The following is a 26,310-nucleotide window of genomic DNA, read 5'->3' on the forward strand; positions in this document are numbered from 1 at the left end:
ATAGATTTAGGGTTGTTTTGCATCACTAAATACCTCTAAGCATCTGCAGCATTTTGGTGAACCAACTCTTTAAATGTTAATTAGCTTATCGAAGTCAAAAGATAAAATTCAACAATACTAAACTATGCAATTAACCTTTTAGATTTAAATTCTGGTTTAAGACAACATCGTGTATGAAATCTTTTAGACAAATGGCAGAAAGCAAGAAAAAGGTGTTTGAGAGGAGGGTTAGAATGTGAAAAGGAACCTGTAGTGGGGCAGAGGGATAATTGTAATTATGGAGAAAGGTGTGCAGGAAACTTTGGAAGAGGCCTGTGGTAGGAAATATGTGACTGAACAGCACAGTGGAGTTGGAGCATGTCTCTTCACATCAGTGCAGATTAACCAGGTTAGTTTATATTACCTTCAGCTTTGGTCTTGATTAACCTAAGCTGCTGATCAAATGGACTGAGAGAGCTCAGAAGGTACAATGAGCAGCCACTGTAGCACTGTAGTCTGAGAAGCATATCCCAGTTATCCATTGTAGACTCTGTTTCAGTGTCCTAAATATTCTTGGCCTTGATCAAAATATTCAGATGTAATTTAGCATGAAATAAATGCTATTTCCTGCCAGTGTTTGCTATGGTTTGTCCTAAATTTAATGGGCCTGACTTGATAAATCAACATTTTAGAAGAAGCCAGTGAATTTTTTATCTGATCCTCCATGTCCAAAACTCTTTAGGAAGTTCCATCAGGGGGGCATCTTTACTAAAAGTAGGAACATAGGTTGTGAATTTTGCTGCAAATGGCTATCTGAGTGTTTCCCATTCACCTCACAGACATTATTTTGCAATTTGTGCTGTATGGAAGGTCAGAATATATATACTAAATCTCATAATTAGTTTAATAGCTTTATTCTTTGTGTCTGTCTTTCTCTCTTGGAGTGAATGTTTGTAGTGCCTAGGGATTCCTGAGAATCTTTGGATTGAGAATCAGTTTTTCATTGTCTGCCTAGGGAAGGTTGAATGTATTCTTACAGAAAAGATAATTTTTCCTGATTTTGGCTGGCTGTGTTGCATGATTAAATAGCTGTTGACACTTGAGTTCTTCTTGGGATTGCCATTAAATCCTTCCAAAATGCTTCACAGTTACCAAATTTATAAGGTGGTGAAATAACCTACTTGGATCTGTGAACTCAGGCTGTCATCCCCTAGAAGAAATATCTATATGGCTACTTCGTGTGGCTGCATATGTGGTTGCCCCTTTTTTTGTTTCATACTTAGCAGACTTACAGATTGCTATTGGTCTTGAATTCTGATTCCTTCCACCCAGGTTTTGCTTTTAAAATAGTTATAATTCTGTGTAAGAGATTTACTATTTTAGTGTGAATTAATATAGAGTTAGACAGAAATATATATATATATGTGAATATATGTGTAGTTTTAATTAAAACTTCATTGTGGCTGCATTCTCTGTTACAAATGCAATTTTTGTAGTGCAAACCCTTGAATGTAATATTTTAGCACATTCATCCTTACAGCATCTAAAACCTGTTTGAGAATTCCCTGGTAGGAACAGCTTGTTTAATGACTTACCCTGCTTGTAATGCACCTTGTCTACATGGTGGATTGACAATTGCCTTCTAGTTTTTGAGGTTATAGCATAACTGTCTTCAGGGAGTTTGACAGACCAGTTTTAATGACTCTGTTTGGAAGTTGGTAGAATCAGTCTGTCTCACTTTGGACAGAGAGGCAGCAACAGTGATTTGATGACACGTCTAGAAATTCCCCAATCGCATTCATACGTTATCTTTAAATGCATGTTTTATGTTGTTATATTGCTACAGTCTCCTCCTTATGATAAGAAGTTTAATGAGAAAAACAGAGACATGACTTTAGAAATGTCTCTTCTAGTCATGTGTGATACTACGATTGTTTGTTGTGTCCATGTAGAAATTGTGGTTTTCACCTTGGTGCCTGGAAGGTGTTACAGAGTCTTCCAATGTGAAGGTTGGAAGGACGTAGGCAGTTACAGTATGGATAGTATAGCAGTTTTGTTATACTATATTCTGTGAATTTATGCAATAAATATCTTGAGCATAAGATTAGGAACATTTTATTTACATTTTGTAAAATTGAAGACTTTAGGAAAAATACAATTGCACTTAGCAATTATTCTCTTGCTTAAAGCTTGAAATTTATTTTTTTCATAAGTTAGATTTGGGGGGGAGCTCTGCTTTAGAATGAAATCAATATTACTGTTCACAAAGGTTTTTGTTTGTTTTTTTTTTAAAAAAAAAAAAACAAACAAAATGAAAACAAAAACACGAAACAAGGGTCTCAGTTATAAGCAAGACCAGTGTTTGCAAAGCACCATTCCCTTCTTCTACGCAGTGGCTCTCTATGTTCTTTTATTACAGCTGAAATTTGGAACTGTGAAGCAGTGCCAGCTGGAGTGGCACAAGCAATTTCTCATAGTAACAGATGTCTCAGAGATGAAATTACTAAAGGGCCAGATGGCCCCAATCCCTTTTCCCGTTGTTTAGCTGTCGTTCATTATTAGTAAATATGCCATGCTCTATGTCAATCAGGCAGGAAAGTGCCAATCAGATTCAAGTCATTTCCATTCCTGATCTCTTTAGATGATCTCTCCAGACAGTTTCCTGCTCCGCTACCTCAGTAAGAAGCTCATCAGTCTGTCTTTGCCTCTTCCATCACTTGCCACAGTCAGAATGTAGGAAAAAAAAAAGGCAAGAAAAATAGAAGAAACTAATATTGACGTATAAACATTTTTCCTGGCTTTTGTTCCAAGGGCTTTCGTGTGCTGCATGAAGCAGGTTCTGTTGACATAACAAATTCCATTCTTCCTCTTTGCCAGGCTCCTTTGGTAAAACCAAGTAACTTTCTTCACCTTGCAGTTATTCTGCATCTCTAGCTGGAAACTGAAGTCAAGCCTGCTTAGCAAATCACAGTGACAGTGTTTCAGAAATAATTACTGAGAGGAAGTCTGTAGCACTTGGATTCATAATTCTGTTTGAAAAGAGGGAAGGAAAAGGTGAAGTAATAGACTAAGAGGCAAAATAGAATGAGATTTTTTTTGAGATAATGGAAACATATCTGAATGTAGAGAGATTGAGATGATGAGATGGATCATGAGTGAGCACTACATAGTGACAAGTCCTATATAGTGAAGTTCATTCAACCCAAGTAAAAGCAAAATATTATAGCTACAGCAGTGGAAATGAGTAAATGAGGTAAATGGTATGTGTCTGTAATTTGGTTAACTTTTTTTTTTTCTTGCTAGTGATGCTATTGCTGAGATTAGAGCTGTCTGTATTGAAGAAATTGGTGTCTGGATGAAAATGTACAGTGATGCCTTCCTGAATGATAGCTATTTAAAATATGTTGGTTGGACACTACATGACAGGGTAAGTATTGTGTATTACTGTACGTAGAAGAGTATACTGTAAATAGGTACTCTTCTACTACCCAAGACGTGTACTATATCATCTTTGGTTTATAAAGAGATCATTCTTTTTTCCTGCAGTTCATTTATCTTTCAACCAGTGTTTTTTGTTGCATTCACTTAAATCAGGATACAGTTATCCCAAATCACATGATGATTCATGTGGTTTTTATTTTTTCAATCTCTCTTAGAGTATCTTAATGGAAAATTTTGCATGCTGCTTTTCTTCTAATTAAAAGAGAAGTAGTCTCGCTGGACATTCCTTAGAACCCTTGTGTCTGAAGCAGAATCAAAATGAGATTTCCAGTCAACTCTTCCATTTGCATTGCTCACTAGTTAGAGGAAAGAGAGCATCTCTGTGTCCTAGAATTAACTGAACGGGCCTGATTGGTGCCTCAGTAGTGGAATTCTCAACAATTCATTTTCTCTTTACTATTTTAGGTTTACAGGCATTTCAGCTCCAGCTGCCTTCAAAGGACATTTTTCTAACCTTATTCCTCCATCTCCTGAAAGCATCCATCAGTTCTTTGTGGATTCTTCAAATCTGTCACTTGGTGCCAGCTTAGAAGAGCTCAGATAGTTGGTTGAGTTAGTTTTGGAGAGCAGCCATCACCCTGGCCTTTCTTGCAGTAGAAATTGTTCAAGGTCCTCTCTAGCTTTGTATTAAAAAAAAAAAAAAGTTGAAAGGTTAGGTGGAGTTGAGAAGATACATATATCTGAAGGTTCTTTCCTGTCTGACCACTGTTTGTTCTTTAGTACTAATGGTATCCACAACCTGCCTTTTCTGGGTGGTTTCAGGCCCACACACCAGTCAGTTCCTGCAAGAGTGGACCATTTCTAATGCTAATAGAACAGGGTTTTACACTGCTGACTGTACGGGATTTTTTTCTACACCAGGCTACAAATGGGATTAGCTATCCTCCCACTTTCACCAAAATTACTAGAAATACTTCTTTTACTCTAAACAGTCTTGCTAGGAGTGTCCAAGAAAAGCAGGTGAGACCTACATATACTGTTGAAATGCTCGTTAAATTCTGGCATGCTGGTTTAGACTACTCTTTTTTCTCTAATAATGCTGCTGGAAAAATTCAGAAGTCTGCAAGTTCATTCTGATGACTTGCATAACTAATAGTTACCATCTTTTTTTTAAAAGGTGTTTTTTTTTCTATAACTTCAGACAGCATATTCATGTAAAGGATATGACTTGGTCACTCTTTTGCTGAAGTCTGAAGAAGATCATTTAGGAAGAGACTATACTGCTGCTGAATCTTTTGCTTTAGCTATAGCTGTCACGGATATGCATCTTCCTTTGACTTGGACCAGCAGTTTACTTGTTAAGAATAGCCTCTGTGCTTTAGACACCAGATATGCAATTGCTTTCCTCTCTAAACCTGCCAAACTTCTACATTTCATCTCAATTTTAGAAGACCTGAGTAGGAGGAAGATCCTCGTTACAGCTGTAATGAGCCCTAACAATTATTTACTCTACAGACACTATTGAGAGTGCGTACCTAAAGGCAACAGTGGAGTTTTGGGCACTCTAATCCCAGCAGAACATTTTCACAAAGTAGCACTTCAAAGTTAGAGAGAATCTAGTATTGCTGTGCTTCACAGCTATCAATCGCTTTCTAGTGTGTGTGAAGTCCAGCCATTTCTCACATAACTCCTTTTAACCATCTGTGAAATCTATCCATTCCTCAAGGCACTATCTGTGACTTGTGTTAGCTTCTCACATTGTGATCTGTTGCACCCAGCAATTTCTCATGTCATGTCCAATAGTTTTCTCACATCCTCCAGAGTCTAATCATGTGTCTGCAGCCTTAACATATATTTTACCTCAGCTATCCTAAAGTTAATATGTTCTTTCCTATCAGACAAATTTTCAATTACCGTGTTGCATTAGAAAAAATAAAAGTTTTCCATCTGGACCAGACATGGAAGAATACCATCAAGCTGATGTCCTGCCCCTGCTGTTTTGTAATATTTATTGTTGCAAGCCTCAGATGTGCCTTGGGGTTCTCAGTCTATAAATCACTAGCTAATCTGACTGTTTAGTAGCCTGATATGCATGCTATGTGATGTTTTTTTTTTTTCTTTGATGTGATGTATGCTTACTATATAGGGTGAGACAGATTGCATGTAGAATAGGGGAAGAGTCAGAGTTAGCTGAACTATGTGCCAAAGGATGAAAAGGAAGCAAGTGGAGAGAAAGAGACATTTGGGGGACAGAATGGAGGGGGGAAGTGCAAAAGGAAGCACTTACTGAAAAAAGATTGAGTAAGAACCAGTTAAAAAATGCAAGCCCTCCAAAAGTACAAGATCTCTTAATAGCTTGGTTTTCATTGGCACTGTCTGAAAGACTTGCCTACTGGTACCCCAGTTTCTTGGTTTTGCTTTGCTTTGACCAGGACGTAATTTTTGCTGTAATCAGTACTTAAAATAATGTAGATTTGAAGGCTGAGGCAATAGTCATAAGGTATTTCTATTTCATATGAACAGAAGCCAAACCAAAATGATTAACTTCTCTGGAAGCTTATTTCTACTGAAAAAAGAGGAGGCAGCAGCGCAAGAGATCATGAGCAGTTTCATGTTCTACTTCAGAAGGCATACAAATTAAACCACAGGGAAGACATAGTTCTTACATTTCTTTGTAGTAGCTCCAGTGTGGTCTTTTGGAGGTAGGATACAGCAGTTTAGTTATAATTTGTAAAATTCATCTATTTTCTATGTTAATCCTGTCCCTTTCCTGGATTTCAGATGAGTATCTTGAGTATCTTAGGACATTTTGCTTTTTATTCAAGATCATTTTCTTGTTTAAATATGGGCTTCTAGGTCTGTATTTCTCTCCTTTTAAGCTGCTTTTTCTTTAATGTAGATCTGGGATCATGAGGTAAAACCATTCTAAACAGTAATGTAACTCCATTAAAAAATCCCTTTAAAAAAAAAAAAGGCAAGTCAGACTGCCCAGTCTTAATTTTCTTCTACTTAATTGATGCACGGAACTATTTCAAAACCATAATTGTATCTCTTGATACGTAGACAATCCTGATTTGGGGAAAGTTGGAGAGTACAAGAAATGCACTAGATGATACACAACAGAAATGGTGTTGTGTGTGCCTGTGCAGACAGCGTACAAGTTCTGCTTGCCTCCTGTCAGGAATACTCCTGACATAGGTACTGATGTGCTACAAGGCATTGTAGTCTGTTTCCCTCTGGCAGGGTAACTTTCTGTCATTAGGCAGCAGATGACCTCAAAATATGCCACCCTACAGCATTAAAATCGTGATTGTGGGAGTAATCATCTTCGTGTTACCTGCACCTTCTTCTGGTGTGTGAGGTGACACATAGCAGTGCACCTATAGTGAGAATTTAGAGAGAATTCTGGTTATCACTGGGAGAGGGCAAATGAATGCTCAAAAGTATCAGCTAGATGAGAATTATGAAGGATCTGAGTTGGCTTGATGCCAGGCTGTATGTCACTGTGAGGCTTACACAGGAGTTACAGGTCACTGGCTCAAGTCCTGTATATAGCATGTAAAAACAAAATAAAAATGGTGTGCTTCTGTCAGGATGGATTCTTCTTTGCAGGTCTGCCATATTAAAGAGTGCTTTGACTAGAGCATGGCTCACCCAGATAGCCTAAACTACCCCACACTGCTGGCGTGAAAGGTGCATGTATTGCTTTTTGCTTCACTAGCAATGGTAACAATTTTTACTCTACAAACAGAAGTGTCAAGAGGATTATTTGATCAGAAAGAGGGAAAATATGAGAAATGGTTGTCATTTAATGGTGCCGATAAACATTCTATGTTTTTGTTTCATATTTTAATTTCATATTATAAATAAAAGAAGGCAGTTACAATTAATTAGTGTAAATAATTTCTCATATTTTTGAAAAAGAATGTTAAATGATTATTTATATATTTTTATTAGCTTTCATATATGAAACTTTTGAGAGAAAGAGAATTACAGGAATAATTAGACAGGAGAAAGAGGCAAGCATAGAACATGACAGTGTGACTGAATTCAGGATTCTGCAATCATCAAGTGTCCCAGTTACAAATTGGATTAAAAAAGTAATAATTTTTCTGGAAGATTTGGGAAACTTAGGAGAATGAAAGACCTTAGGAATTAGGATGCTGAAAATGCAACCAGTCCGTCCATTATTTGCTTAGAAAATGGCTATTTTTTCAGACATGTTCTTTCTGTGTGTAAAGCATATATGTGACTACAGGAAAGTAGTTGGAAACTGATGCTCATTTTCTTTAATGGAATTAAAGGTTTTGCTTGGTTACAAATACTTGCCTTCTTAGGTTGACATAAACTTCAACTCAGAATTGCAGAAAATCTGGCTAAAAGCTAGTCTGGGAAATAATACTGCTTATATCTCTCTTACTTGGGGCAGAGTCCACGATATACCTGCAGTATTTCTCTGAACATTTTTTCTAAAAAAAAATGTAGTATTGGTTCTTCCACAGCTTTCTGTGGCAGCTTATTTGAATGCTTAACTGTTTGCAACTAAATGTTCTTTCTTGCATAAGCTAAAAATTCTGTGCATAATTTTATTTCTTTTCCTACCCACTGTGCACATAAAAAGTAACTAGTCCTTCAAAGCAAGCTATTTTTTTGTTGTTGTACTACAAAGATATTTACAGAATGTTTTCTTCATTACATCTTCTGTCCATTCCTATTATGCCCTGGCCTTTCTTATTTTGTTTTCTTATTTTGTTTTTCTTTTTTTTTTCTCTGAATTCCTCTTGTGCTTGACCTCCTAACAAGTTCCTTAGTTGAGTAAGTTAATCTCTTCTTTACATAAGTCTCTTCATTTTATTGCCCCAAATCAATGTGTTTCCACCTTTTATCCTAAGTTTCTTAGGAATTACTTGAACTTGAACATCTGTACCCTTGGTAGGCAAGAAAATTCTGCTGTGTTTTTCCCCAAAAATATTTGGGACGTTGAAATCTCACATTAATGCTCACTTTCTGTACTCCTTATGGTTCTCATAGTTACTCAGGAAACTTCTTGTGTCTGGTATATTGATGATCCATGGCACATTTTCCCTCATCCATTCTGGACTTCAGCGCAGTATAACCATGTACAGCTTCACTTCTGCCTTTTTTACATTCTCACCCAGGTCATTGCTGTTTGTGCTTAGTTGTGGGTTTCTGTCAATAATCTCCACTGACGCTATTTTAAAACCTTCATAACACGATTAGCAAACAAATATGCTCTTCCCTCTCTGAAGTGATGAATTTCAGCCTTGAACACCAGTTTAAAAAGCTGGCCTTTTTGCTGTCAGAGACAGTAAGTCCTCTTAGTATTTGTCTGCCAAGAAGGGCAGTCATCTCCAGGGGTTGCCTCTGTCCGTGCCTCTATCTTCTATTGCCATTTTTTAAGTTGGTGAAAAGGAGACTTAAAAAATTGATTTTTAGCTTCTGTTTCTGTGTCAGTCTCTGAATGTTCATTCAGGTTTGAGCTTGAGCAGTTTTTTAAATACAGACTTGATTATAGAATAGACAGACTCAGAAATGAAAAGCAGGTTTGGGTTTATAACCTTTTTATTATCTACAAATATTTTTTAACAAGAACCCATAGTTTACCAAGACTTTACCAAGACCGTAAAGTACGTTTGCAGCCAGCCAGATGATGCACGTGTGTCCTGGGGAACCATGTATCATCAGTGTTCCTATAGGTGACAAACCTTGATCTGTAGCCATGGGCTTGCAATGTCCACATTTCCTGCCTACAGCCCACCAGATCAAAGCAATCCCTATCTAAAGGGTAGCTGGGAGTTAGGTTCTGCCCAACAGAACGACTCAGACATACAGCCTACACTCAATCATTTGAACACTTGTCCATTGATTGTAAGCAGCAGGTATCAGGAAAAATTTACTTGTTAGTCTCTTGCCTAAAGGTAAATTGCTGTGCTGTCTTTTCACCAACCACCTTAAAATCAGATGTCTTTATTTTGTATTTGCTTACAGGCTTGTTTGTCTTTTTGTACTGTGGAGTTACTTGAAAGGAAAAGGGAAACAGTGAGAGACATTAAAGTAATGGCACCTTAAATTCTTTATACATGCAAATAGAAAATTTAACATTGTTTGTAGGCAGCTGCATGTGGTTTTTGGTTTTTAGCTGAATTGCAAATTGGCTTTGGTAACTCGTTAGCATAAATTTGTAAATGTGTGTTAAACAAATTATGAAATGATATTATTTAATATTCATGTGCATTTGATTAGGATATTATATCAGCTAATCTTAGTGTGTTTTATTTAGCAAGGTGAAGTGAGGTTGAAGTGTTTGAAAGCTCTTCAGAGTCTGTATACCAACAGAGAGTTATTTCCAAAACTGGAGCTCTTCACTAATAGATTCAAGGTAAGAGAAGTACAAAAAATAAAAGTATCATCTATCTCATCATGTTCCAGTCTTTGACTCATGTATTAAATGCAAAAATACACTTATTTACTTGTCACAAGGCTTGTAACTACCATAGCAAAACTATTAATGAATGCTGAGATTAAGACAAATTAATTTTACAGTGTTTATCTTGTAAAATTTGTCTGGCTTGGCCACAGTGATTATTTATCTGTATTATTGTCGTTTATTCATTGTCATTATTCAATCTGCTTCTGCTTATTTAATTTTAGATTTACTGAATTTTAAGGACTTGTACAGGGGTTATCACATAAAATAAATCCAAATGTAACAGTCTGAAAAAAATGGTTCATAAGACAGGAGTTTACAGTGCACTTTCCCTCCTCCTCCTCCTCCTCCTCCTCCTCCTCCTCCTCCTCCTCCTCCTCCTCCTCCTCCTCCTCCTCCTCCTCCTCCTCCTCCTCCTCCTCCTCCTCCTCCTCCTCCTCCTCCTCCTCCTCCTCCTCCTCCTCCTCCTCCTCCTCCTCCTCCTCCTCCTCCTCCTCCTCCTCCTTCTCCTCCTTCTCCCTCCCCTATTAATTTTTGATTAATAACAAGAGTGTGTCTGTTAATTCATTTTGTGGCATATCAGTGTTATTTCACAAGTGAAGTTATCTGGAGAGATGACTGTGGAAATGCTGTCATTGCTTATGCTTGGATGCTCTGTAAAGAAAGCTTCCAAGTGCTGTCACCAGTTCAGCTGGCACCTTTTACCATAGCTTTTGTGTTTTGGACACAGAACTATGGTAAAGGCTATCACCCCAAGGAAAGACTAATTTAATTTATTTTTGTTTAAATCATGATTACAATGATGATGAAAAATCCTGTTTAGAAAAGAAGTGGAGATTTAAATACTCATAAATAAATACTGTGCAGCAGACTGAAAAACTTACTGTAGATTTTATACTGTTTCACTGGTTATGTCTGCCATTGCAGTTACTCTTACGTCCTCCAGTTTGATCTAGAAAAGCAGAAAATACAGAGAACTTGCCATATACTTATTCTGTATAAACAACTGATAAAAACACATTGGTAATCAGCCTTTCACTACCACATTCATTTGAGAGATGGAGAAGAAAACATGCTGTGGTAAAATCTAGGTAATAAGAAAGTCTATTTGTCCAAAATAATAGTTATATAATAGAACAGACTACTGAGAAAGGTGATGGAATCTCCTTCTTCTGCGTTTTTTTTAAGGGCAAGTTAAATAGATCCTGTCAAGACTGAGCTAGAGATAGTTGATTTTAAAGTAGGAGATGTGAGATCCCTTTTGTGAGATCCCTTCAGCGCCTATATTCTTCTGATGTTGTAAAGTCAGTTTCTGTAACTATTGCAGTAAACACAAAATTTCCTCTCATAGAAGAGTACCTGGCAAACAGGGATGGTAGAAGCTTCACACTACTTCTGTAGCACCTCCATAAGTCTGGTTTGCTTAACATCTCAGGACAACCAGAAATGCTAGTTAGCTCTCCAGAAACATGAACCCTCCAAGCCTCTGCAGCATTTCTTGTTCCTTCTGTGCAGACTTAAAGATTTGCTTGTATCTGCTGTTTCTCTAATGTGATTTCTTTGAAATAGGCATCTAAAACTCTCATGGTCCTATATCTGCTTCTCTTTACTAGATGTGCTGGATGCTTGCTTTTCTCTTAGCCTGCTACACTTTAATTTGTAGCTGAATAATTATGCTTTGAGTCTGAACCTGTCCCGTCCATCAGCAAAACTGACCATGGGAGGCACTGTGAGAAATGATTATGAAGTAACGTGCTTCAAAAATCTACAGGAACATGAAACATCTAAATACTTCTTCCTGGCTTTTTTTACAGTGCAGACTATTTTCTTTGTTAGAAGTCATGTTAGCCTGTACATTGTTTCTTGGTTTAGAATGGAGCAAAGAATTTTCACTTCTGTCAAAAGGAAAAATCAGAGGAAAGAGAGCCCTGTTAGGAGTCTTATCTTTCCTCTGTTCCAGTAAAGATGTTTTGTCCATATAAATCTGTTTCATTATGAAGTAAATTATGGAAGAGGTGAGTTCAAAGTCTGCGTGAGCATAGGGAAAAAAAATGTTCAACATGACGGAAGATTCACCTCTTTCTGTTCCAGCCGCATTCAGTAGAACAAAAAGCTGCCCTTGCCTGCACGTCAGCTTACAGCTGTGCTGCAGGGATGCAGGCACCAGGCTGGAGTAGACTTTCAAATTAAGACTCTTTGTGTCTATGATACCAAACTTAAATGCTGTGCCACCACAAACTCCACCACCACCCCATGCAAAATGCTAAATGCTCTTCTCGGTTCCGTGGCTCCTTAAACGTATTTCAGCAGCAGCCCTGAATTCACCCGCGCAGTTCAGCTGCAGTTCAGCTCAATCCATTCAACTTGTCAGGAGAAATCTCTCTAGAGATGGTCTAGTTAAAAGCATAAACTAATTTGTTCCAGAATTACTTGTATTGGCTTGTTAATATTTTACCACATAGCCATGTGAAGGATCTGATAATGTCACTTCTCCAAAGGGAAGATGTCTGTTGTTTACAGCATTTCTGTTTGTGTTGCTAGTACTTGATATGCCCGAAAATAAGTCCTGTCTACCCCCCCCCACCCCCGACAAAAAAAAAAGCTTTGTCCATGTTTGTCCATCAAAGAAAAGACTTTTGTTTTGTGGTCTGATACAAACATTATTTGAAGCAATACGGAAAATATGTGAATTAGCTCTTTTGCAGTGCAAAGGCAAAGCATCAGCAGATATAGCTGTAGCCACTTATTTCCCGGTCCTCATCCCTGACCCTTTGCAAGATGGTGCTGTCTCCATGTCTTGAATGGCAGCAGGGGATTTGTTCTTCAGCCAGTATTGTTCACAGCCTAATAAATAATGCAAAGTGATCTTTATAGTGTAAATTAAAATTTCAAGTTAAAAATACAGATGTGTTTTATTCTGCTGCTGTACAATGGCATGGAAAATTTCTGTCAAAGCAGATTGAACAGCTGGGTTTTGGAACTGAGAACACTGCTGAAATTTCATCTTCTGGGACATTAGGTGTTAAAGTCTCATTTTCAAGGGTCGTGGTATTGGGCTTACAGGTACCATCACTGAGAGATACTGGCATTTGGGCAGAAAATAAGAAATTACACATCCATGCTGTTAATGCTATGCCTGGTGTTCCCGGCAAAACTGAGTGAACAGGCTTTTTGGATAAAGAAGCATTGTCGCATCTGTCATTGTCAAAGACTCCAAATTCAGAGAGCCCTTGCTCTGTAGTCAGGAGAGAAGAGCCCTTCCCTTCCAGGATTCCTTCAGAGGTGTAAAAGGAGTTTTACACTTGTGTTCTTACTCCTTTCTGTGCAGTTAGTTGTCTCCTTGTGGTTCCTGCCATTTCAGATAGACTTTGAAGAGCTGTGTGAAATTCCACCGATATTTTTAAGAATAGTATTGCTCTCACAGTTCCTTCTCTTGATATTGGTATTGTTAGTTGTTGTTGCCTGGCCACGAACTTTGGAAAATTGGCAGCAATTTTCATCTTGTACACACACAGAATTTCCTATTTGGAAAATTATTTCACTGTCTGAGTCTCTTCTCACAGTCTCGAAGACTGTCTAGTTGTAAGAGTTAAATGCATCAGATTTCCGAAGAACTTAATGGTGACAGAGGTGCAGTCAGTATTAGTGACAAGAAGTGTCTCTGCAGACCTGTTTTTGTTAAGTAGGAAACATTTAAGACAGCCACAATGCATTACTTATATACTATTTCTAAATTTCAATATTGAAATAAGCATCTGTTGCTTTATATACACAGTCAGCCTTTTATGCCTGGAAGAGTAAAAAAGATGTAAACACTTTATTCTGTTCTGATTTATTCTTGGCGACTTGTGCTGTTGCTTTCTAATACACACTTACTTTTCTTCTTTTCCTGCCTTCTATTTTTCACATCCCCAAATGTCATATATTAGTACATAGTCCTTTATGAATCAGTTCAAGTCACAGAAATAAAGTTTTATTTCAAATGGCCCAATTTATTTTCATTAACTTGATCAGTCAAACAAAAAACATCAAGACATATGACATTTTTATGGATGGATAGAAATTCTCTCCACATAGGGAGGACAGCAACATTTGCTAATCACATGTATTGTAGGTAGACAGTAAGCAAACTGAAACTAAGCATATAAAGAACTTCAGGGGGCTTCTCCTCGTAACTGCTGGGTCCTTAGAAGGTGTAAAATCATCATATTTGATAGGAAAGTTGTATGCTTTTCTGTGCTGGAAAGAATATAGGAAAATACAAAGTCATACCGCGGAATTTCCCACTTGCTTGTGGAAGGTCTGTAGTGTAGTAGTTGAGGCCAGCTTAAAACCTCAGTGTTGCCAGGCATAAAGGCCCCAGCTTTATAGGCAATATACAGGTGCATATATTCATGTGCAGTTTTCTGCACAGTATTTCCAAATATGCATAATGTGCAATATTATTGCATATATATAACTTTATCTAAAATTATTTGTTTACAGGGGAATGAAGTAGGGCATTTTTTCTGCCACCAACTCAAACACATTCCTTCTGAAGAGAGAAATGTTAAGTAAGACCAATGCAGAACAATGTTTCAACTCCAAAGCCTTCTTGCTTTTTTCTTGGAAATTATACAAGCTTTTTTTTCCCATTCCTGTGCACATACCTATTTTTATTTGTGCACATAGCACACAGCTTCCTAAGATGTAAATTAAATGATTGAATGGTATCAAAGGGTTTTCATGTGTCCAGTTGAAAGATCTTTCTTCACAAGAGTACTTATTTTTTCCTATAGCATTCTAAATCGGATAGCTTTTTGTGTGTGTGTGTTTTTTGTCACTGTAATAAAATTCCTTTTCAGGATCGCATTGTATCAATGACACTTGATAAGGAATACGATGTTGCTGTGGAAGCCATTCGATTAGTCACGCTAATACTTCAGTGAGTATTTTTCAAAATTAGTGTATTCCCTCTAAAAGTTACTTAAGCCAGTAATATTTAATTGATTTGATTTCTTCACTTGCGTAATGAAGTCAATCTGATACTTTACGTTTACTATGAAGTTGAACTAAATATATAATGGCGTGATCATGAAGCTAAAATGAAATACTCGATCTCATAGAAATGCAATAGGCAAAGTATAAAAACATATATATTTATTGAGACTCTTAGTTTTAGTGCATCCATTGTTGAGGAAAAATGCGAGGCAGCATTTATACCATTTGCCAAGGGCAAAATGATTGTCCTTCCCAAAGCGTGCGAGCACGAGTTACATTTGCTGAAGTAATTCAAGTAGTAACAAAGCAAAGATGGTGGGTTAGGAGATTTGATTATCTGACAGAGCTGGGAAGAGAATCATCTGGCAAGTACGTTGACAGGGAGAAAATGGTTGCTTCAACACCCTTACTTGGGTTATGTGGAGGTGGTGGTACCTTGCAGTTTAAAACACTGGGCCTGGCAGAAGGAGACATGCTTCCAGGCCCCTGCTCTTTCTTACCCAGGTGCAGTGGCTTCCCTGAGGTAAAGATCCGTTCCACATGTAACCAGCCCATGCGCAGACTGCTTGAACCAACCTGTCTCTAGTAGCCTGTGACCACAGCAGCCTCATGAATGTGCTGCTGGAGGAACTCTTTCCTAAGGTTTTATCACACGTTCACTGAAGCGTGTTAAAAAAAAATGCACGTTACAAACAATGCATAGAACTCCTGCGTCATAGGTTATATACTTGGTGACTCTGAAGAAATTTTTGGGCATGGAGAATTTATATGAAAGATTAGACTAGCTTTCCCTCTTAGTAAAAGAAATCTGGGCTTCATTTTTTATTTACGGGTCACGCTGTTTTGAAGATATTAGACTTGTAATATCAGGAAGAAGGGGAATCTCATCTACTTTTATGCTTTTAAGGCAAATATAACAAATATCACAAACAACATGTAGAACATATCTATCCCTTTTGGGATATTGGGAATGCAGTGAGATTTTAGGTCAATATTTGTCCAGTGCATCTTTTTCTTCCCTGTCCTGTTTTCTCTTTGGTTGTGGGATTAAAACATAGCTAAGTGCAAGCAATGCGCTTGCATCATTCTTGGACTAGAAGAATAAAGGTCACATTGAACATCACAGGGCAACATTCTGGCAGGTAGGAGCTCTGAAAAGATGTTACAAACAATTGTGATGGGGAATGGCCAATTAAAAATTATTTGTGGTACAAAGCCAAATAAGATGTATAGAGTCCTGATACATAAGTGTTTCTGATAAATACTGACTAAACAAGGAGGGAAGTAATACTATTCCTGTATGCGATGTCAGTGCTATCATCGATGGAATATAATTACAGTTCCATTGCTCACAGCATTTTTCAAAAATACCGCTGAAAAAGGAAAAATATCCTGAGTTTCAGAAAACTCGCACAAAAAATCTGACTTAAGCTCAGAAACTGCAAAAGTGCCAAATATGTTGTTTTCTCAAGACGGGGGTAAAAGATTCCCTGTTCTTGTCAATAAATAATTACACAAAATAAACTTTTCATCAACTTTCATCCAACACAGCATGGGGTGATCAGATTCACTTCCTCAATGTTGAAAATGAGAGTATATATCTAGTCAGCACAATAACTACTGTAAGAGTGATTGACATTTTATTGTATCAGCACTATTGTAATTCTAAGCCCACATCATGATTCAATCCTAAAGAGATTATTAGATGATTTTATTGGTATATGTTCAGTGCTAGTTGTGTGTTGCACGTGGTGATGAAATCTGGGTTTAGTTTTCTGCTGCCTCTGTCCAGGGAATTTCTGACGACTTCTCCTGTAGCTGAGGCAGATTTATCCGCCTGGCCTGGCCCTCTCTGCAGCGGGAATTGGGAGTATTCCTTCCCACTCACCAGGCCAGCGGAGAGGTGCCTTCTGCCCAGCAGTGCCAAAGAGCAGGAGTGCCATGTGAAGAGACTTAACTCCTGGGGATGGAGCAGGACAGGAGGCTGAAGGAGAAGAAGGGTTGCCCAATTCAAACTTTGAATATTTTAAATATTTTATGAATTACAAGCTTTAAAAGCAAACAGACATTGAAATAAATAAATATAATCAAGCCATTGCATTTTCCTCATGTAACATTCTGTTTTTTTAATTTAATAATGCTTGGTATCTTACAGTATGCATTCTGTAGTTAGTGTGGTGGTTTGAGTAATTAAGCTGGCAAGATTTGTAAGCAGTGATGAATTTTTTTACATTAATTATTGTATGTATTGGTACAACTGAGAGAAGAATATCAAACAAATTTTCAGTCTTACAGGCTCCTTAAATGTTTCCATATTTGGAAATTAAACCAAAGGCTTTTGATGTTAGTGTTCCTCCATCTAGGATTTTGTACAAAGGAAATCAGTCTTGTAACTGTCAAAAGCAAGTTATGAGAGGTAAGGGGATTGAAACGAAACACTGGTTTTACTTGAGGTGTTTTCTGACTATTTCAGTGGAAGTGAAGAAGCTCTGTCAAATGAAGACTGTGAGAATGTTTATCACTTGGTGTATTCAGCACACCGGCCTGTTGCAGTAGCAGCTGGAGAATTCCTTCACAAGAAGTAAGTTATCAGGTACCATGGGAGAAGACCAGATTCATAAATGCTTTCCAGTACTGGTAAGATCAAAAGGCAAAAAAGCAGTAGGACAAAATACACCAATTTATCAAGTTACATGTTTAATTTCAAACACAGGCTTACTGTCTTTTTTAAAATAAAAACCTAAATACTTAAAGAAACTAGATTTACCTTTATCTTGCTCTAGAATTCAGATAATCTTTACTAACTCCTCAAGGACGAATTGTAAAAGGCTGCCCACACCTCACTATATTAAAGTTGTTTTAAATCCTGAAGTTTTTATATATTAATAATTAATAACATTGTTTCTAAATTCACCGACATCCCCTGAAAATATGTTACGCTATGATTCCATCTTTCATGTACTGAAAGATGACAAAGGAAATGAGCTATTGTTTCCATGGATGTGAATCATACTGCACTGATGACTGTGAGCAGGACATTGCCACATCACGGTAGTTAACCTTCTGATTTTAGGGTTTGCAGTTAAATGTCTTTTAGTAGTAGTGTTCTTTTTCCCTCAGTGGTTGGGAGATTAAAATTCTGTAATATACTTATAGATACTGTACTATCTACTATATAGATACTGCCAAGATACATGACAGAAAAAAACAATTAAAAAGATCAGTTTTTCTTTGCCATTTTTTAAAAAAAAATCTGTGGTTTATTTGTGATTTAGAAATCTACATTGTACCTGTAAGCTTTTGTGGGTGGATTTCTGGAATTACATCTCTGTGATCAGACACTGTCTGTTTCAGGGAATTAATTTACAAAATTCAGTTACATTTAGTCCCCTATATGATGTTTTACAAGGAAATGGTTAGATTTAAAAAAAAAAATACATACTGAAATTCCCTTATAAATTCCTATGTGAAAAATAATTTCAAAAAATGACTAGAAGGTAAATACATTTGTTTGAAGACATATCTATATCTTAGTGTAAAGACAAAACTTTATCCTAACTTTTCTTTACAATGAGATACTATGCTATGTTCTGTTAAAATATGTCTCTCATATATATGTAAATAACATCAAGGAAAAAATGTCCCATTCCTAAGACTCGTTTTCTCTTGGTTTCTGCTGACATGTGAGTGTTCAATTTTAAACAGAATCTACTTGAAAAATTTGGGATGGGATTTATCTTGAATAATTTTATACATTTAAATACCACTTTCCAAGTGTAAGCTAGTCAGTGGCTTCCCCCTCTGTAGTTAGCACAGGAAGGCAAATGATACAGAAGATCACTGACTGAGCCCTGAGGTGGATGTTTAAGATATTTCAGCACCTGCTGAGGTGCTCGTCTCTTACCTGTTAAGATGAGCAGAGGGAAAAAGCATGATGTCTTTAACTAAAATACAAATGTGTGAGTAACTCATCCTTTTCAATGAATTCTGGTAGTGAAATCAGAATACTGGGTTTCACATTTAGAATTTGTTTCATGGTTGCAGCTTATCTGTAAAAGCAAGGAGCAGTTTTCAAACTTCTCAAAGTAAAACAATCATTGCTGTAGCTGAAATGTAGGTATATCTGAGATCTCTAAGCTACTAAATTTGAGTGGTGAGAGTAGTTTGGAGCTAGCGATATATCAGAGAACTCAATGCAGAATGTATAATTCACCTGAAAAAAAAAAAAGTAACTTGACTGGTAGCTTGCTTTATCATTTGTGCCACTACTAGTACCTGAGGTTGGTTGTTTAATGGAATGTTAGGTTTATTTATACTACATCTTAGTCAGCATGACTACAGTGAAGATACAACCATAGTTCTTAAGACACTGTAAGTGCTACCACCATTGAAAGATTTGATAACTAAAAATATAAAATTTTATAAATTACACAAATATATAAAGCTGTGCAAAATCCTTCAATATAAATACGTTCTAGAGAGCTTTTTCCGGTATGAAATTCCTCTAGCCCTATGAACTTGAAGATTCTGAAGATAAATTTTTCTCTTCAGGCAGGAAGAGGTCATGCCCTCTTTCCCTTGAAAAAAGAGCTTGAGATACTTTCACTGCACTTTATGAACAAATCTGCTGTATCAGGAATGACTGTTCATCACATTTTTGAAGAAATAAGATTTGTGTTGATAAACATCACAGCTCCTTCTGCTTATTTTTAGACTGTTCAGCAGACATGATCCCCAAGCTGAAGAGGCTCTAGCAAAGAGGAGAGGGCGAAATAGTCCAAATGGAAACCTCATTAGAATGTTGGTTCTTTTCTTTCTTGAAAGTGAGGTAAAAAAACGTTTTTAATTTTTACTTGTTTAATAGAACCTGGAACTTAAGTAGTGACTTAGCAACATACAGTAACAAGTTGGTTGTTTTTTCATAATTTCAGACATACTGTATGTTCTTTATTCTGCCCCCCAGCTCCTTGTCCATCAAGCAAATTCAATCCAAAAATCTTCTGCATGGTCTAGTTTGTTCTTGCATGTCCCCAGGGTACTTATTGCTTCATTGATGGTAGTACAGTGTCTACCAGGTTTCATTGCTACATAGAAATGTTACTGGTTGTTTTGGTGTTTTTTAGATGACCATCTCAGGAGTATACTTCTGAAGTTACTCTTTGTGAAGTAAAATTATTTGAACCAGAAAGGAACAAAATTATAATCAGAATCATGTCATAATTTGGAATGGAAAGGATCTGAGGGGCAATTTAGGTCAAAGTGGAGTCAGCTATGATACAAGATAAGGTTGCTCAGGGCTTTATGCAGCTGCAGCTTGAAAACATCTGAGGATGGAGACTGCAGGCATATGTACAATTGTGTTTGATGACCACATTCAGGATGGGATTGTGCCAACAGTTTATGTCTATAGAGGTTACGTATATGGGATATTTTATGGTAAAAGTACTAACAGTAATTTAGGCAAGGAAAGGCAGTTGAATGGAGGAAAATTTGAAAAGATAAACTGTCAGGTACAGAATGCTCTGAAGATACTAAGGGAGAAAGGTTTAAAAATGATACATTTGATTCAGTAATTAATAGGTGGCAAAGGAGGACTGAAAGAAAAGAATGACAGAAACATTTCTCAATAGAATGAATGGTAGTATTTTTTTGTGTAAAAAGCAAAAAGGAAGGTATTGCTACCAGGTGTTTGAATTTTTATGAATGCTTGAACAAAAGACTTGACTGTGACGATGAAAATAAATAATCAGAGATTCTGAGAAGGAAGGATAACATTTAGGTACAGTGTTAATATTTAGTTAATGTTAACACTGTTTAGAAAGACCTTAAGAACCAACAAGACTTGGTGAAACATTGCTGCCTGTGTGGGCCTCCAGTCAGCTATCTAAATGTATTTCTAGCTACAGCTTCTTCAAAAAGTAGATTGTAAGAGATCATTCTATCTTCTAGTGAAAATCCTGAGCTGAATGCACTCAGTGACAGGTCATTAGGTGAAGAGATCAAATAGCCATGGGCCTTAGATATGCCCACAGCCACTAGAAGATGAGAAAAACAACATGCCCAGAGAGACTAATTGACAGAGAATGAGGAATATTTGTTCTGAAGATGCAGCACAAGAAAATGGGCTTACTTGCCTGCTTCCTTAGGACAAACATATTCTTTCAGACTTCGGTGTCAAGGTTACTGTTCATTGCCTGTCCCTCGCTAGAAGCTGTATCTGTTGATATGGCGCCTGTGCTGAACTATCATTCCTAGTGTTCTTCATGCCTTAAATCCATGTGTGTGTGGTGGGGAGTTACCTAGAATTATCTTGTCCATGCATCTGACAAGAGAGTGAACTCATCTTTGCTCCCAAAGCCATGATCAGCAAAATGTTTTCTCATAGAAGCCATACGCTGCTTGCTGAGACCCTTCTCTCTCAGGGTTAGCTTTTGCTATTGCTTTTTTTGAGAAGGTTGTTACAAAGTAGGGTATTATGACTCCAGTTTTAATAAAGAGCTAGAGATCTGGGACTTTCCATCTGCATGGGATGAGAAGATGTAATCACTGCAGTCTGAGAAGGTGCATTCAGAAGGCAGTAAAGGTAACCCTACGACAAGCATCAGAAAGCTCTGTGACACGTGTCGTTTTCCTCAAAGCTTACAGAAACTGAAAAATGAATAGACATACTGGCATCCCCTTCCATAAGCTCTTAGGTGTTTTCCAGTTTAGAAGTCATTTCCATGTCTGGCAAGCAATTCAGCTCTGCACAATGTGTTTGTTACTTTTTGATAGTGTTTAAAGATTGGTTTCTAAATCTGTAGAAGCCCATGGATCATTTTTCTCAGTTTACAACAGTTGTACTCATTCATATAGAACCCTTTTCTGCAATTAAAAATAAGTTACTGTTCGTTCTATACCCCCTGAAATCAGTAGGATTTCTGCTGCTGTTTTCTGAGAAACCAGAATTAATATACAACACTTTTGGCACTCCATCTGTTGTAGACAAATCACAAAACTGTACCTGTTGATGACTTTGGATTGTTACATGGTTATTTCAAAATGTAAATACACATATAGCTAACATAAAATTTGTAAGTATCTTATTTTATAATTACTGTATTCCTAAAATTGTAAATGTTCTGTCTCAGTTATTGATGTATTGTTTGAATTGTGTTGATAAATACTGCCTTGTGTTTTCCTGTCTCAGCAGTTAGATGTAATATGAACACCATTACACAAATTTTCATTTTGTTGTCTGTTGCATTCACACTAATATTGGATATTATACTAAAATGAAAAAATATTTCCATATCCATGTTCTGCACAGAAAAATAAATACCTGTTCAGAAAGAATGTGTTACAGACCCTTCTTAGTCTCATGTCTCACCATCTCTCCTTTTTATAATAGAGTAGGAAAGTGAGAATATGTAAGTTTTTGTCTCCTAAAGTCACAACTTTGAGAGGTTTTTCACAACAAGCTACTTTATGGAAAGACACGCTCATTTTATTTTACTTCCATTTTCCATTTAAGTGTATCGCCATTGTCATGCAGTTATATCATTCAGATGAAGGGAGACCTTCCAGAGTTAGTTTCAGACTGAATTTTCTTTCCCCCTCATGTAAGAAGACATGGACACAGTCCATGCCTAAATGATTGTGACAGTTGAGGAACTACAGCTTGTACCAGAACACTGTACTGACCATTGCTTTGGATTTTCTAGTTGCATGAACACGCAGCCTACTTGGTGGACAGTTTGTGGGAGAGCTCTCAAGAACTGTTGAAAGACTGGGAATGCATGACAGAATTGCTCTTGGAGGAACCAGTCCAAGGAGAAGAAGGTATTTGTTTAACCTCTCTGCTGTACTGATATTGCGCAGTATTTTTAAATACGCCTTAAAAAGGTGTTTCACTGTGGCAGATAGAAGTATTTGTTGTGGTTTGTTTAGACAGCATATTTGAGAAAGTACAAATTACTTAGATTTTAATTTCATCCATTTTTAATGCACTCTGCCTCAGAAGCAGCAGTTTTACATTACACTTTCCAACTCATGAAGTCTGCTGTAGTGTTGTTGCCTAATATTAAAGTCTAGGGTTCTTGTCTGAATGTTTAAATGACTAGTGTATACATGAACATTTCAGTAAATTCAGTAGCTAATACAATTTTGAGTTAACAGGCACTTCAGGTGGTGTTAATTAAATATGGGGATTTTCCAGACAATATTAAATCCTAGTGAATTCTTAAAAGGAAAAAAATAAGGGAATTCTTTTGCAATTAATTTTGTATCTTCTGTGGTTAAGAATAGATCTGTGGGCATCAGGTAGCCAGGGAGGTTGGTAGCAAAGAGTTGCTAATGTTTGTCATTCAAAGTCCCTTATAATTCTTCAGGATTTTCCTTCTTCAAGTACCTTCACAGTGGTTAGGTGGTTGAAAAACCAATGTAGTCGGTCATCTCTGTGTTTCAATATCTGACTTTTGGTATTCACTGCTACAGTTGTGGTTTTTTATTTACATGAAAATTTCCTTAGGAAAGGACCTGGCACTTTGGTTCTTTTGAGGTTTCTGTATAGCCTAGCGGGGTTTGGCCCTCTAGATGTGACCAGAAGTACTTCAAAAAGACCAGAAATAATACTTCATGATCGTGCGAATATTTTGTAAGGAGTGACAGTGAATAGTCAGTCCCTCTCTGTTCTCCATGACACTCATTATTTTATAGATCTTCGTTGTATTCCTCCCCTTCATTCATCATTTTTCCAGACTGCCTTTCTCTGGACTTCTTTCAGTTCTGCCATATACATTTTAAGATGATGTGACTAGTAATGCACAGAGTGAGCAAGAAAGCTTTAGTTTTATGAACAAAATGATGTCTGTTTTTTTCTCTCTTCCCTGTATTTTACAACTGCATTCACAGATTTGTCTTCTTTAGGATGCCTTTCAGGCATCATCAAAGCTGATCTTTGTTGTTCTCTTCCCTCCATAGCAATGTCTGACCGGCAGGAGAGTGCTCTTATTGAACTGATGGTGTGTACAATCAGACAGGCTGCTGAAGCACACCCTCCAGTAGGCAGAGGCACTGGCAAAAGAGTAAGTGGTACTATAATGGGTAGCTCAGACCTGTGTGTGTTATTATGTTACCCTATTAACATAAACTATTTTTTCTTAATACCACATTTTGACACTTCTAAATGGGATTTTTATAGTCGGTGTTTCATGTGAATGTTTTTTGAAGAAAAATAATGATCTGTTTTTAGATATGTTTAGTTTTTTTCTTTTTCACTTTGGGTTTTGCTTTGATGGCTTAAGTAATGCAAACTTAGAGCATGAAAATCTTTTTAAAATTATTTTTAAATTTCCTTTTTATCATACCCCTGGCTTAGACTTGGAATCTACCAGCATCTACAGCCTTCACTGCTCATCTAGATTAGAGCTGAGAGTGTAGAACTCAGGAGCAGAACAAGATTATCTTTGGCTGTCTTCATAAAAAGGAATGTGCTGCTAATATAGACATAAAATTTGCAGAAGAAGCCAACAGTAGCTTCATCTCAAGAGTAGTTAAGTACTGGAGAATAGGCTGGGCTGAGTGGTTGTGCAGTTTCCATTCCTGGTGGTTTTCAAGATCTCACTGGACAAAGCCCTGAGCCCGTTGTCTGACCCCAGAGCTGGTTCTGAGCAGGAGGGCGGGATGGGACTGCAACCTTGCAAGGTCCATCCCAACCCGAATGCTTCTGTGGTGTTATGTATCCATCCTCTTAGGCCTTTTCCACTGGGTGCTCATAACATTTCAAAATTTGATATAATGACCATACTGTTTTCTAGGTTCTTTTTTATTTGTGATATAGTGGCTCTTTGGAGATCTACATCAGTTGAATTCCATTCCTAAGGCTAGGCATGTACTTTAAGCATTTCAGTGTAAGTCGCCAGGTCAGGGTAATCAACAGCTTTCACCTGTATTCTCCATAAATACAGTGTTCACATTCCAAAAGAGTCTCAGCTTCCCAAACTTATTTCCCTGATTTTTTTAGTCCCCCTCTTATTTACATTAGACTGTAATGAAATAAAACCATGTGAACATTTGGTACTTCTGTTAGGTTTTGCTCTGAATAATCATAACTAGATTATTAAAGGAATCCTCAAAACTACCTAAGGTGAAATCTAGAGATAGACTTATCACACTGTATTGCTAAACTAAACACAGCTACTTAGCTTCTTAGTTTTTATGTGCCAAAAACAGGTTAGCATTATGTCCTGAAACAGCATGCCAGGAAATGTTCCAGGAAGCCATCAATTTAAACTTGCTTTTTGTACTTTATAATGCATATTCTAATAAGTTTATAATTTATTAAAACATTTCAGGGATAAGGGGGGCAATCTACAAAGGTACTTCCTCAGATTTGCATGGGCATGTAAATATCTGCTGTTACTAAAACCATATTGCAAGTATAACTTTACTTCATGTTTTGCCTCTAGCTGTAAACCATTCTAGAAGATGAAACAATCTTTAAATTGAAGGAAATATTCATGTTTGTATTTTCTGTTTGGAGCACCAAATAATGTACTATTAGCTTTCTGGGTAATTTTTTTCTCTCAAAAGATCTACGTTTCAGTTGACTTCAGAAAATTTCTTAGTCTTAGATTTTCAATGTCTCTGTTTTTACAAAGGTAAAGAATAAATGTCACCTTCTGAAGGATGATCAAAAGAGCACCAAGATCATCCTTAGGGACCCAGCTTAATAGCGTCACTGAACTGAGCAATATTTGGTCACCAGGATATGACTGGGTTGTTCGGGTGTGGGATCCTGAGTTGCTAACTGCCTGAGTTGCTAGCTGCATTCGTCTTGCCTTCTGATGAGCCAGCAGCTTTTGCTGGCATGGGCGGGTGCTGCACTGTGTGCTCGTACGGGAGTTGTATTTGTTGCCCTGTGTATCCATCTGCTGTGTGCTATGGAAGTGTTTTCTGACCTTACTGACAAACCTTTAGCTGTTCCCCTTCACTTCCATGGTCATTTGGGGTTCCTGCTTACCCAATAGGCTACTTGTCATCCAAGCACGTTTTGTTTCCAGCTGTTCCTTCTGACTCAGAGGTGTAGGTATGACATTTAGCTTTTGCTTCTTTTCAGTTAGATCATGAGTTGTGGGTTGGTAACTGCAGAGATCTCTTGACTTGTCAGTAGAGGTTTGTCATGTTCTCATGATCTCACTAGCATATTCTCTGAGCTGAAATGGGAGCAGATTTCTAATTATGCACTCACGTTCTTGTGAAATAGTTTCCACTCTGACTTTAGCTTGTAACCCTTACTGTGCAGTCTGGCAGCTTTGCTATATGTAAATCTTCAGCTAACTTTAATATTTTGTTATAATTATTTGTTTTCAAAAGTATTCTATATGACCGCTCTCCTTTTCTGAAGCCAAGAAGCCAACTCTAAGCTTTTATGAATCGTGCTGTATTGATTATTATCTATCTATTCATTGTTTCAAGGTGGT

The 26,310-nt window shown here is 37.2% G+C and overlaps 1 protein-coding gene and 1 long non-coding RNA gene across 8 annotated transcripts in view; one reads left to right on the plus strand and one right to left on the minus strand.

The window, feature by feature from the left end:
- Positions 1 to 26,310, plus strand: part of STAG1 (STAG1 cohesin complex component) — a 185,976-nt gene that overhangs the window by 111,564 nt on the left and 48,102 nt on the right. For all 7 annotated transcript variants that reach the window (XM_067002100.1, XM_067002097.1, XM_067002098.1 and 4 more), the window contains 7 exons: positions 3,283 to 3,406; positions 9,722 to 9,820; positions 14,713 to 14,792; positions 17,322 to 17,429; positions 19,562 to 19,676; positions 22,552 to 22,669; positions 23,810 to 23,913. In XM_067002100.1, coding sequence (XP_066858201.1) covers positions 3,283 to 3,406; positions 9,722 to 9,820; positions 14,713 to 14,792; positions 17,322 to 17,429; positions 19,562 to 19,676; positions 22,552 to 22,669; positions 23,810 to 23,913 — 748 coding nt within the window. The remainder of the gene's footprint in view (positions 1 to 3,282; positions 3,407 to 9,721; positions 9,821 to 14,712; positions 14,793 to 17,321; positions 17,430 to 19,561; positions 19,677 to 22,551; positions 22,670 to 23,809; positions 23,914 to 26,310) is intronic.
- On the minus strand, positions 16,696 to 25,808 carry LOC125184457 (uncharacterized). Its single transcript, XR_007168469.2, has 3 exons — positions 25,507 to 25,808; positions 18,753 to 18,897; positions 16,696 to 16,832 (listed from the first exon to the last, which is right to left on the minus strand). It is a non-coding gene; the product is annotated as an uncharacterized lncRNA (long non-coding RNA).

Source organism: Anser cygnoides, chromosome 9 (genome assembly GCF_040182565.1).
Source record: "Anser cygnoides isolate HZ-2024a breed goose chromosome 9, Taihu_goose_T2T_genome, whole genome shotgun sequence".
NCBI classification, from domain to species: domain Eukaryota; kingdom Metazoa; phylum Chordata; class Aves; order Anseriformes; family Anatidae; genus Anser; species Anser cygnoides.